Raw genomic sequence first — 12,202 nt, 5'->3', positions numbered from 1 at the left:
AGCAGGAAGCCAGAGAGTAAAAGAGTTCTGATAACAATGTAAGAATGCAAGGAGAACATTCCAGAATGTTCATACAAGTATGCTAGTTACATTCTTCATATGTTTATGAAGAAAATGTGCAATCCAGATTAACAAGCTATGGAGGCTTATTTCATTATGCCAAATTTCTTACTGAATCTTTATTTTTCTAAATCAAAAGAAGTTTGTTATGATTATCATAAAGATAACTTCCTTTTAAAATCCCAAAACTCGTAAGAATATATGATCTACACAAATTATTTGAAAACAAAAATCCTGAGTTTAGCTTAATCTTGCTATAAGGGACTTCTGATGTTTCGAGAAATTCAGGCCTGATCCTCAAAATAAACAGTTGATTAAACTTAAAACTAAAAAAAAAATATCAAGTCCATAAAAATGTAGGGAAGACATTGGTGTTTTAAGTTTTGGTAATAATCTATGAATTGCAATGGACAGGCATCACAGTGTTGCCACCATTTTGGATTTTAATGTTATCATTGTAACACAAATGAAAAAGAAAACTTGTTTGCTAGCAAGAGATAAATATTTAGTGTGATATAGTATCTTTTAATCAAAGAGAAAACAATTGCTTAGAACAGTACCATCTTTGCCTCATGACAAAGAATAACAGTAAAAATTAACAAACGTCAATAACTAAAAAAATACTGCAGCCAGAGTGATGGTTCTTGTGTACTGCACTTCTCCTAAATGATATTTTTCTGTATATGAAGCACATATGCCCACCATAACTGTTTCCCCTTCGCCATTCAGCAGGGGATAATTATGCATTTTAATTACATAGGTTATGACATCTACTTTAAATGGACGCTTACTGCAAGAAATAAGTATCTAAACTCCCCCATTTTTGTATCTGATTTCAAATCGTCATTCCCTAAAAAAAAACTAAATTTGCCATATCCTTTTAAGATTTCCCTTGAAGACAGTTATTCAAGCATTGTATTCATATTATTGTGCATGGTATTTTTATGGTTTTAAATCATTTTAAATGAGCAAAACATAAAAAAATCTCTGTGCAAGATCTAAGATAGTATAAATTTACATATCTTGACTAACATTTCCTAACGTTTTAAACAGTACAAAGTGTACATTGGTTAATATAAATTTTAAACTAAATCTTCCTCAATAACTAAGCAAATGAGCCCAAACAACGATTATGGGGTCTAATGTGCACAAAATATGACATTTTGACATTTTCACATACAAGAAAGGTGAAATATTTGATGAACCAATAAAGATGTAAATGAAAGGTATTCTGGCTTATAATACTCTTTTGTGTCATTTTCATCATCGATGTTTCTAAAATCAATAGGGATATTCTTATTTGATGTAGTGTTAAATCAATGGTTTTACCACAGATTTTTTTCAACTACCTGTTTTTCAGCTATTCCTCACTGCCTTAATTTAATACATTTGCAGATGCCAAGAGGACCATTTTTCACAAAAAAATGCCTGGCACGACACCATGTTTGGTGAGAAGTTGTTGAAAGATAGGCCAAATTTGTAGAGCGCACACTGTATATACAGTGTTTGCCACTTCTGGAGTTACTGAGGTGACATGGGTGGTTATCGAATCTAACAGAGATATATTTTGCCCATATACATTCTGACCAAATTTGGTGATAATGGAACAAAGGCTTCTAAAGTTATTGATCTGACAAAAACAATTAAAGGTCATTTCTATAATTAAAGCATGTTTCCCTCTCGAGTGATTAGAGCAACATGGCTGGTTAGCAAGCTTGTCCAGGATATTATTCCTATAAACATCCTGACCAAATTTGGTGATGACTGAAAAGAGGTTTCTAAAATGATTGATCTGACAATACAAAATTCAAGTAATTTCTACAATTTAAGGGTAATAACTCTCAAATGACTCAATTTTGAAAAATACAGCGAATTATCAAATGTGTTCGAGACATTATGCCAATACATATTCTAACCAATTTTGGTGATGCCGATAGGAAAAAAGGATTTTAAAATTGTTGATCAGACATGACTGATTTTATGTAATTTCTATAATTTAAGGGCAATAACTCTTGAATTACAAGCTGATTATGGCTGGATATCTAACTTTTGCAAGATATTATGCCAATACACATTCTGACTAAATTTGGACTGATTTCACAGAGTTCTTCTTTAATTAAAGGGCAACAACTCTTTGACTGCCTTAAGCAATATGGCTGGATATCTACCTTTTCCAAGATATTACATTATGCAAACACACATTCTGACCAAATTTGGTGATGCCTGTATGCAGCACATAAAACTAGAGTTTTGTTCTATGAAGGGGCATATAAAAACCATTTAATTACATATTGATGATAATGTAACTACAAAATGCACATGCATATGAGAACATTTTAGGGCCATTATCCTTGCTTTAGTTCCTATGTTAAAAAAATACTCTGAATTGCCAGAAAGGCATCAATTGCATATGCATCATCATCTTTAAAAACAGATATCACAATCAATCACCCTTAAAACACACTACACAGTTTTGTAAAGAATATCAGAAGAATTTAAACTACTAATCAACTTTATAAGGCAGAACATTATTGTCACAGAGATTACCTCGAGGTTGGAACTTTCCATCATATCTCCGACAAGCATGTCATCAAGTTCTGGTTCCGACTCATCACTGAGTCCCGTCAGCAGATCTTCGAAACTCCGTTCCATGCTGCTCTACATACAGTACACCAAAGAGGCTACAGACAGTATTACAGGCTACATACCACTGATTATAAAAGAAATAATAAGCATGTGCCATTTAGTAGCAAGATGATATTATATACATCTCCCGAATGGTTTAGATCTACAGAACAATAAAGAAAATATTTTTTATGAAAAAGGTTCCATCCAAAGAAAAAAAAAAGATTTAAAACATTACTCATAAATGGAAGCACTCATTAAGAAATAATGAAACTAAATGACACTGACTTGAATGTGTACAATACATCAAATGTTCATAACATATGGTTATATTGCATAGATTTTCATTAAATACACAGTATTGATAGTTTTATATGCAGATCTATTTTGAACATCATGTTTTTGTTACAAGCTTGGAACCCATGCCATGCATAAAGAACAGCTTTAAGAAATTAAGCAACAATAAATAAGTTTTATTACAAGTGGCCAATTGAAAGCCATGTTCTGAACATTCCTCTGAAAAGCTACTGGTGACCATGGAAAATGCAATAAAAACACAATGTTACACTTGTAGCTGCCTCAAGTCTTCAATACAGGATTTTGTTTCAGTCCATTGATGGGCATGTGTATTCCACAGTAATAAGTAACATTTTCTGTAATGATCGGCTAAAAATGATCTTGCTAGATTAATTAGGCCTCTTATCAATTACTGGAATATAAGAAAAGTGTGACCTCTTACTTGAAACTGGACAAACAGTACCAAACACACATGTTTGCCTACAGGAATGTTTGTGTTACCAGTAGAATAAAACAAATACAAGTGGTTACTGTTGACCATTTTCAGTAATTGCAATTTCATTCATATCAACTTGAAATGAAAGGCAGAATACATGAAAAAATAATTATCAATTAGTAATTAACTATTTTGAATAATTTTACTAGTGAAAACCCCAAGAAACGTGAAGGCTTCAAGGGGAGTGTTGTTGTGTTTTTGAAGGATTTTAATTTTGATAGCACAGATATTGTGGATGAAATGATACAACATGGTGAAAGCTACTGTTACAAAAATAAATCTACATGAACTGTGGTCACCCTAAGCTAAAAACCTTGATAAAGCCTTTGTTTGACATCCTGTCCATTACAAGACGGAAGTTTTCAATACCAGGACAGAAGTAACAAATCAGAGCCTAGCGCAAACAAAACAACATGAGAATGAGAATAATGCAGCGGACCATCCGAAGAATCCCATACATCGTGTCTGCACTGGCCATCCTGCTGCTGGCCGGTAACTTTCTCTACCTGGTACATCCATACTGGATCAGGGGCACACTCAGTAAGTGCAGGAATTGTGCATAACATTCTGATATAGAGGATGAATTCCACTTTCTTTTAATTTGCGCCACTTTTGTAATAATTATTTTTCCTGGTTTTTAACAGTTGTAACACATTATAACATGGTTTTGTTTAATAAACCCGTGAATATACAGCTGAAGTTTTCTGGGAAATTACCAAATACATTAATTGTTATTTATAAATCTGTTAATCACAAGAAAAACTTAATTATCCGAAAACTAATCTATTGACGTTAATAAGCCAATTGAATTATGTAATAAATATTCCAGTGTAATATAATATTATCATAATGTTATATAAAGTTACTCTCTTTTGTCAAATGTCACATGTTCAACTTTATTTAAGTCCCAAATCTCTTTGTAGAGCGCGATATACCAACAACAAGGCAGAACTCATTGGTTCCGAGGAGGTACAATGCCTATGTCGAAGTGTTCGAAGCCAGAAGACAGCATATCCAAGCTGCCTGCAAGGCTGATAACAGGACGATCCCAGCCAACCTAAGCACCAGTGTGATAACCAAGAGAATGAAGGTGGAGATCAAGCACAGCATACTCTACTGTTCTGTGGAGAAAGTTGCCTCAACTGTCTGGACCAAGACGCTCATTTTCATGGAACACTATGGCCGCTTTCAGTCACCCTTCAAGGTGAAACTGGACACAATGACAAAGATACAGACATATCAGACATTCAGTGAGAGGAGTCGAAACATTCATGTTGACCTGTTCAGGAAACAGGCAGAATCACTCCTAGTTGTAAGGGATCCATACACAAAATTATTTTCTGCTTACATGGATAAGCTTTACCATCCAAACTGGCTCTTCTGGGAAAGCATTGGTGAAGATATTAAGAAAGTGATAAGAAAGTATAAAAATCCAAACAGTAATGTGATTTGTGGAAATGACGTGACATTTAAAGAGTTCATCAAGTTTATCATCAAATTATATGAAGATGGTGAAAAAGGACTAAATCCTCATTTCACCCAAATACACGAACACTGTGATCCATGTACAACTCACTACACTTACATAAGTAAGTTAGAAAGCTTCCAGGAAGACTATGCCTACATAATGAACAGGTGGAGTAACAAGTTTAAGATAAATCTGACAAACTTTAACAACTTCGAGAAAGATGCTGCTTTAGACACCACAAAAACACACATTCACATCAGCTACAGTACAATGAATGATTTTGCGCAAAAGTGCAACATGCCTGCATACAAATTCCACCAGCGGACTTGGAGATTCCTGCAGATTAGTGGCCTTATATCTATTAATGATAAACTGCCCTTTCCCCGCGACATATCAGGTTTCTTAGTGTCAGAAGAAATGTACGTAACAGCTGTCACCAACCTAATCAAGGCTGCGAAATCCCAGCCAGATTTAAAAAAACAACGACAACAAGCATATCTCCAGGCATACAGAACAGTCAGCCATGAGGATATGATGAAGTTAAGGAAGATAGTCGTACCAGATTGCAATTATTTTGGCTATGATTCCATGCCACATGAACTGTTCAATGTATCTTCTTCTGATACTTTCTACGATGATGAAGAATTTCAGTATTTCAAAGGAGCCTTTGACTAAGCTAGCTTTAAGGATCAATGAATAAATTATGTTCAAAGCAACAGAAAGGTGTCTTATTAAGGAATACTAGTTACTGTAAATGTGTTAGAGAGAGAGTAAACAATAAATCATTGATTCCCAATACCATTTGAATGGAGTTGTATTTGAGGAAATTAACTTCTTTCTCTGCTTGTATTTATTTAAACATGTATTTAAATATTTTTTGTTCATTACAGATTCTTAGTCAAGGTAATCACATATTTTACAATACACTAATGTCTTTATGCATGGCTTGATACCAACTCAAGTATGAATACAAGATGCAATGTGACGAATCATAACAAAACATCTCATAGCAGTCCAGAAGTTAGCCTGAACTTTATATATGAGACACCATAGATTTTTGCTTGTTTTCAGACAACTACTTGTCTGAGGGGGTTTCCGTCAGCAAATATTATAAAAGTGAGTGTACATTGTAAATAAACTCTAAACTAAATAGCTAAAAGTTGCCTGTTTCTTGACCACATAAAAGTTGTAATACCAAGTTCTAATCATGAATTCCAATATCTAAAGATGGGTTAGTACAATATTTGAGATATAACTAAGAAAATAAAAAAAGCAAACTCCATTTTTATTTGAAATAAGCTTTAGTACAATCTAAATTATACTTCAACCAATACTCTTTCAAAGAGTCACTGACCTTTTTTAGATTAGTTCTTCTTGCTGGTGTTGGTTCTTCCTTCCCTTTGCCTCTTACAACCTCTTCCTGTTGATCCGCTTCACTTGGTTCCTCTTCTCTCTCACCCAGGTTTTCCTCTTCAAGCTCCTTTTTCACTTCTTCTGGTACAAGTCCACTGTCTTCAGCTGTATCTGCTTCTTGCTCAACAGCAGTGTCAGAAATCTCTTTCTCCAAAACTGGAGTGTCTTGGTCCTCTTCAGGTTCTGATTCAGTGTTTACAGGGCTGTCAGATCTAGTCTGTTCTTGCGCTAGGCCAGAGTCAACCTGGTGGTCTTCCTCCTCATCTGAGTCATCAAAGAACTTGTAAACCTCTTTCTCCGGATCCGGCACCTTCTCCTAAAATAATGTACGGTAACAATTATTTCAACTGTTATTTGTGAATCATAAACTGATGATCATTAACTAGCAAAGAAATATTAGATGCAGGAAAATGGCACATTCTAGCATAATGATATATTAAAGAGCTTCCAAACATGTTACAGATGCCAACATATCATTCAAAACTTTAAATTAAACATGCTTTTTCAAAGTTTGTAGTGTAATGCATAATGACAGTTTATGAATTCTAGCAAATACTACAAAAACTTGCAAATAAAGAAGTGAAGAAATGACTAGAACATGTTAAACTGTGTTACCTTTTTAACTTTTTCTACATGCATAATGGGAATGTTAGAGTTAGCTGCTGTGTTAGTGTCTGGCTCAATGATTGATAGGAGGTCATCACAGGAAGGCACGGTTCCCAGAGGCTGGGCTTCCAGCAGCAGGTCCAGGCTGTCAGGGGATTCATCAGCAGACAAAAGGTCATGTGACCCTTCCTCTCTTTTTCGAGGGTCAAAGTTGTTTTGCTTAGTTGTAGTATCATTGTTAGCAACGGCCACATTAGTTCCGAATCCCAGCAGGTCATCCTCAGAGTTTGATTCTGTTCTTGTATCTGGTTGAAGTCTAAGCAGATCATCTAAATCATTCAATGGAGTTTTGTGTTTCCCTTTGTCCTCAACAGTAGCTGGTGTATTAAACCAAGAATCAAATATATCATCAGTACTGGATTCATTCCTTGCATCAGTGATCGGTTCAGCAGGCTCATTTGTAAACAAAAAATCTGGTTCATCATCAGCATCATTCCCAAACAAACTGTCAATGAACTGTTGGCTAGTTTCCTCCTTTTTTGAAGACTTACTAGAACTCTCAGCCTCCAAAGGTTTAAAGATATCATCATCAACTTTAGGTGTTAGAACATCATCAAGAGAGCTAACACCAGCTTCAGACTTTCCGAAGATGTCCTCAAATGACTTAGCTGGACGGTGTTCTTCAGGTTTAAACAGTGAATCTCCTTCATCATCGAAATTCATTAAATTTGACATGATTGTAGGTTGAACAAGATGCTTTCAGAAGATTAAAATGAATATAAAATCCTTGTATTTCCCATGCACAGAGAAGAGATATAAGAGACTATATATCTAGCAGCAAAATAGAGGAATGATAATAACCACTGTTTTAGATTATTGTATAAGTTTATAACTTGGCAATTCACAAGGTCTGTTTTGGATGTAATTATGTTTATGAATAGGTCATAATTGTAATTTCAATAACATAAACTTTCAATGCAATAATGTAGTAGTTAGTGTGATCACTGAAGTGAATTCTTAACACTTCCCTTTGCTTCAACTGTCAAAACATTTTCAGTAGTTTAAATTTCAGAACTAAGATTCAAGCTTGTTAGCTTTGAATGAATAAAAATTGAGTTAGTCCAACTAGGGTATTGTATGTATATAAATATTGTTTAAACCTTTAAAGTGTACATAATGGTCTCTGAGATGCAAATTGAGTTAGTCCAGCTAGGATGTTGTAATTACAAAAGTCTAAATAATGTCAAAAACGTCTATAATCTGAGATAGAATATCTATGGTACGCTGAGGTAACATCAGCCTACAGCTAGGTCCGTGAGAGTGAGTTAAGGCTACAGGAAGTGAATAGAGGCAAATACCATGCTGGGGTGAGTTTAGCGTTCACTCTCAAACTCTGCAAATACAAATCATTAACAATTAGCATAAACAAAAAGTGAAAATTAGCAATTTATGATGCACTCATTATCAAACAACATGTTGTATGGCAAGATCTTATGATTGTGACAAATACATCATAAGTATACAAGCCAATCTACAATTTCAAATAATCTACAAATTCAAAACCATATGTACTTTAATCATGCGAACAACACTGCAATGTCAACACCTTGTAGCCAATAATCTGGCTGTAAATGGGATACACAGTGAATCATATCTTAATGCATGCTTTAAACACAATTTTAGTACTTACATTACATTAAATAAACAGAGTAAATAAATTCAAGTTTACACCTGAATTGTGAGATATTAGTGCATGCTCGAGAGGGTTTAAAATGTAGTTACGTGTCATAAGGAGTCACATAATTGTAAGCCATTCTTATTCATTTCAGAATTCAAAGGCTTTAAAGCTAAGTGCTGTTTTGAGAATGCCATTATCCCATTTTCATTAATCATCATACAACCATATAGAATGTCATGAATACAAACAGGACAGCTTCTTCTTCTTTAAAGCCTAGACAAAAATTATAAACCAAAATTCTTTTAGGATAATATATTCAAACTCCTTAATTCAAACTAATCTTCAGTGTCTGTCCATTATGCCCTGACCCCACCACATTCCCAGTGCAATGTTTAAGGGGCTCACTCATGTTTTTCCACCAAAAATAAGCGTTCCCGATTAAATGCATCTGAAAACACCCTTTTAACATTTTTTTCCCCATGATTTCAAAAATGCTGTAAAAATATATTTTGGTTTTAGTGGGATGCGTACCCAAGCACGAGGTAAAACATTGACTAACCGTATACAACAGAGAAGGATATTGTGACCTTACAATAATACATTGTTAACATCATGTGATAATGTCAATCAACCAATCATGCAGCAACAAAATTGCTGAAAGCTGTTATAGTAACGCTATTGAAAATTGTGAACTTCAAAGACGATATTTGCGCAAATATATAAAAATTTGCTCAAGGGTTCCAGGTATCTGTATCTTAGTTTTAACACTCCTAATGATTTGCTACTTAGTTTCATAATAAAAATATGAATTTTACAAATCATGAGCGAGTCCCTTTGAAGAGGAGTTTGAAAGCCAAAAGGGGGATTTTACCCTTATCTTGGGATGAGGTGTAAAGCTAAGGATACTTATTTATTTACTGGCACACCAAACAAGTGGTTGTGAAACAACAATGAATGACATCTCAAACAATTACGCTTACTTAATTCTGTACCTGTAATAGCTAAATACCTTCTGCTTGATGTTTTGTCTGTAAGGGAAAGTCAGCAAGTTGAGATCATCATGGTATCAACCTGAAAATAGAAAAAAAAAATCCATATTTGTAATTTACCGTTATGGATGACATCAAATTTTTAAGCAACACAAGACATGGCAATGAATGGAGCCAGATTTAGCTGCTTATCTAGGTATATATGTAATTCATATTCAATATTGTTGTCTTTTATCTGAACTAAATTCATGTACAGCAGATTTTTACCCCCACATATTGTACCAGTAAGTCAAAACAATTGTTAAACCCTAAGCAAACGATGGTCACAAAACCAAACCATTTGCAACCAAACCATTTGCAACCAATGTTTTATAAATATCAGAAAATATAACTTTATTTAATATTTATAATGTTTTTAGTAGGAAAACTTTTTTTTTAACTTTTATTTTTTTCTTTAAATTTTCACCAACCTTTTAATAAACATACATGATAACTTTATAAAAATATCTTTTATTACATTAACAAGACACCAATGCGGCAATGCCGCATTAAAGCCAGATTTTTATTTGACGATACAATTTTGCAAACCGAGGATTTGAGCTGGTGACCTAGTATTTTTAACCAAAAAGACCCATATTTATACTGTGTATGTATGTAAAATAACCAAATGTCATGAAAATTGAAAAAAAAATCAATATCCTGCAGGAAAAAATGTAATTTATGCTTAAATTCTATTATACTTTAATGTGGCTATGATATCCTGGAGAAAAAAATATTTTTATGGCATCAGGAAAATATCTCCTAAGATTTGACCTAGGTGACCTAGTTTTTGATCTGAGGTGACCCATATTCACCTGTACACTGCACTCCCTCTCATTATGATCTATCACTGTATGAAGTTTTATTGCTCCAGACAAGAAAAAAGCTACAAAGGGCAATAACTCTGTAATTGGCTGAAAAAGAATTGCGGTTCCTGTACATTACATTTCCTCTTATTATGATCTATCACTGTATGAAGTTTAATCAAATTCCATCCAATAGTTTTCAAGTTATGCTCCGGACAATAAAAAAACAAAGGGCAGTAACTCTGTAATTAGCTGAAATAGAATTGCGGTTCCTGTACACTGCACTCCCTCTCATTATGATCTATCACTGTATGAAGTTTTATTAAATCCCATCCAATAGTTTTTAAGGTATGCTCCGGACAAGAAAAAAGTAACAAAGGGCAGTAACTCTGTAATAAGCTGAAACAGAGTTATGGTTCTTGTGCACTTAACTTCCTCTCATTGTGCTTTACCATTGTATGAAGTTTTAATAAATTCCATCTAGTAGTTTGCAAGTTAATGTCTGGAAAAAAAATTGACAGCAAAAAACAACAAATAAAGGGCAATAACTCAGTAATTAGTTTAGGTAGAGTAATGGTTCTTGAACACTACACTTCCTCTCACTGTGCTTCACCATTGTATGCAGTTCCAATGAATTCCATCCAGTACTTTTCAAGTTATACTCCGCACAAAAAAAAAGTAACAAGGACAATAACTCAGTAATAAGCAAGAATAGAGTTATGGTTATTGTACACTGCACTTCCTCTCACTGTGCTTTACCATTGTATGAAGTTCCAATGAATTCCATCCAGTACTTTTCAAGTTATACTCTGGACAAAAAAAGTAACAAGGGGCAATAACTCAGTAATAAGCAAGAATAGAGTTATGGTTTTGTACACTGCACTTCCTCTCATTATGCTCTACCATTGTATGAAGTTTGATTACCATTGGATAAAAACTCTTGATATTATTACATAAAATGAAAACTTTAATTCAAAATTGTTAACGCCCGCCTGCCCGCCCGGTTTTCGCCATTCAATAACCCTTAATTTTTCGATAAAAAATCCAGCTAAAAATGGACATAACGTGTGCAGCTTTTTAACAATCAAATCCATCAAAATGAAAACCTATAAAAAAGTATTAGCATATTACCTCATGTTATTACATCAATAATAAACACTTGATAAATAAATCCAGTCAAGATTTTACACATTAAACATCCTTGAACTGTTTTGATGTCCACAACTTGAATCTCCGAAGATTTGCTGGGTAAACACAATTAAAGTTTCAATTTTAATGTAATATGTTCTTTGGATATCAGTGATTAAATAGATGAAAATAACTGAGGAGGCAAGGAACAAAAAGAAAAATTTAAACGTAGAAATTTTTTGAACGTTTGCTACACTTCAATATATACTTTACCCTCAATAAATTAGAGTTTATAGTAAATAGATATAGCATAATTTAGAAACATCAAACATATTCAAATCAATTACCTCACTTTATAATATCCCGATCGTTTGATCCTCTCTAAAATACTATGAAATCTAGGTCAGTAAGTAATTACAGGTACAATATTCTTTATCAAACCATTATCAATATTAAAATTATCATTATATCTCATCTGTTCATATGGCTAACTTTATACCAAACTTACTTTTAACATGTACATGCTAATTGATTTATAGCCATTATCACTTCATCAATTTGGCTGTATGAATGTAAGATACACATAAACATCCAAAT

General features: G+C 33.7%; 1 protein-coding gene across 12 annotated transcripts in view; it reads right to left on the bottom strand.

The window, feature by feature from the left end:
- The window catches only part of LOC128231254 (nucleolar protein dao-5-like), a 32,293-nt gene that overhangs the window by 13,561 nt on the left and 6,530 nt on the right, over window positions 1-12,202 (bottom strand). For 8 of the 12 annotated variants that reach the window (XM_052943823.1, XM_052943822.1, XM_052943832.1 and 5 more), the window contains exons 2-5: window positions 9,653-9,714; window positions 6,975-8,358; window positions 6,301-6,675; window positions 2,608-2,718 (exon numbers count right to left, since the gene is read on the bottom strand). In XM_052943823.1, the coding sequence (XP_052799783.1) occupies window positions 2,608-2,718; window positions 6,301-6,675; window positions 6,975-7,700 (1,212 nt within the window). In that variant the 5' untranslated portion in view covers window positions 7,701-8,358; window positions 9,653-9,714. Of the gene's footprint in view, window positions 1-2,607; window positions 2,719-6,300; window positions 6,676-6,974; window positions 8,359-9,635; window positions 9,715-11,608; window positions 11,631-11,952; window positions 12,102-12,202 lie in introns of those variants that run through there. The other 4 variants (XM_052943824.1, XM_052943830.1, XM_052943831.1 and 1 more) reach the window with 4 other exon arrangements.

Source organism: Mya arenaria, chromosome 4, assembly GCF_026914265.1.
Source record: "Mya arenaria isolate MELC-2E11 chromosome 4, ASM2691426v1".
NCBI classification, from domain to species: domain Eukaryota; kingdom Metazoa; phylum Mollusca; class Bivalvia; order Myida; family Myidae; genus Mya; species Mya arenaria.
This window is presented reverse-complemented; position numbering and strand designations above follow the sequence as displayed.